The 1,784-nt window shown below is 41.5% G+C and overlaps 1 protein-coding gene across 1 annotated transcript; it reads right to left on the bottom strand.

The window, feature by feature from the left end:
• Positions 1-5: 5 nt before the first annotated feature.
• On the bottom strand, positions 6-1,701 carry LOC111667308 (cysteine sulfinic acid decarboxylase-like; the record flags this gene model as incomplete). The annotated part of the gene is made up of 6 exons (XM_023422974.2): positions 6-179; positions 367-456; positions 537-588; positions 1,073-1,272; positions 1,363-1,444; positions 1,598-1,701. Coding segments are annotated over 6 exons (702 nt in total), but the record flags the coding sequence as incomplete, so codon positions are not given.
• Between the last annotated feature and the right edge of the window lie 83 nt (positions 1,702-1,784).

Below are 1,784 nucleotides of genomic sequence, written 5' to 3' on the forward strand. Positions count from 1 at the left end.
TTTGGTCACAAATCGTTTCCCAGTCTTTCGATTTCATTGAGAAAGAAGTCCAAGTCTCTCTGCGAAACGAGGGGGGAGAACACAATCACACGGAAAAAGTTGACTCTGTTCCCCAGAGGTTGGTAGCCGACCATCATCGTGCCTTGTTTCATCATGCGTTCCTTAATGACTGGAGCAACCTTTTAATTAAAAAAAGAAGAAGAAGGAAAACACACACACAATATTAACTTGATGAATAAGCCACAGTGAATATCTTTAAGACAAAAAAACATGGAGGCTACCAGCATATGTGAAAAAATAAAAAACCACAACAACACTTTAGTGTCTTTAGTCTTTATGTTCTACTGATGTAACACAGAAACGTACTTTTGCCAGCCTGTCCTGGTAATCTGCTGTCCCTTCCTTCCCCCTCAGACTTGGCGGTATATACCAGAAGCATACATTCACAAACTCTGGCTGCCCATGGAAACAAATACAGACACGTATGAGACAATTTTGCAAAGAAAAAAAACAGTGGGCTTGAGATATTTACTTACCTCACCCAAAAGATGGAACCCTTCTCTTTTCTTCATCTGCTCCACCAGATACCTGCAGGAGCAAGTTTTTACTTTGTGCTAGTTTTCGACTTTATTTTAATCGTATCTTAACCTGCTGTACAAGATCAACCCAAATATTCCTTCTTCATCTACACAGCCAACTTACTGATGAGACATGAGGAAAGTGAAATAGCAAAACAGCAGTGAGATCATTTCATCAGATATCCTGCTGGAGGGAATATGGTGAAATTACTGTTGATCATGCTCATGTCTTCTGGACTTGTCTCTCTGTCCAGTCTTTCTGGAAGGATGAAGCAACGATCATCCCAAAAAACCATCCCTCTATCTCGGACATATTCTTGATGGACTAAGCAAAAGTGATACCCATCTCCTAAAGATTATGTTGGGAGCAAGCAAATTATCCATTAAAAATATACTGAGTTTATTTAGCCAATGAGACCGATCCTTTATGAGTATTGTATGTAACGTCATATCTCTTTTAAATTAAATGTGCTACAGCTGCATGCTTTAATTACCTTACATGGATAAAAGCTTTGTCTACACGCTCTTCCAAACCATCAGAGCCAACAGCTTTCCACATCAACCACAACTTCAGACAGTCCACTTTGCGGCTGCACTGCACGGACTTATCCCCGACGTCCAGATTGACATCGTAGAATTTGTCTTGCTGGAAGAGGTAGGTGGCGTTGGCGCTGTGGCACTGCTTCAACAAGTTCTGAGAAAAAGCAGATCAGTGTCGATCAGTACAAAACCATTAAAACATCATGATGTGGTAATTCTGTAGCTTCAAACTGTGAAGCCAAACCGTAGTATCCTTAAGCAGCAGGGCAGAACACTGCAGGCCAGCCACCAGCATCTTGTGTGGATTCCAGGCAACTGAATTTGCTCTTGTTACACACACATGCACACGCACACGCACACACACACACACACACACACACACACACACAATGAACAATAAACGATCCTCTCTATATGACCATATTTTGTAGCCTTCCTCATGTTGTAAAATGCATCTTCCTGGCCTGTATATTAAATACCTGTCAACCCCTTTCATCAGATGTCTGTGTTGCTTGGAAAAGAGCACACTCCCTCCCCAGGCAGCCTGAAACAAGTGATAAAACAGACACACTTCTGCGTGTACTTAAATTTTTAATGAATATAACACAAGCTAACACAAAACTAAGGCCTGTCAACAGTCATGGATTTTCCTTCCACCGGAGGACT

This window comes from Seriola lalandi, unplaced genomic scaffold (assembly GCF_002814215.2).
Source record: "Seriola lalandi dorsalis isolate HSWRI2012SDOR001 ecotype SW California unplaced genomic scaffold, Sedor1 jcf7180002003432, whole genome shotgun sequence".
Classification (NCBI taxonomy): Eukaryota; Metazoa; Chordata; class Actinopteri; order Carangiformes; family Carangidae; genus Seriola; species Seriola lalandi.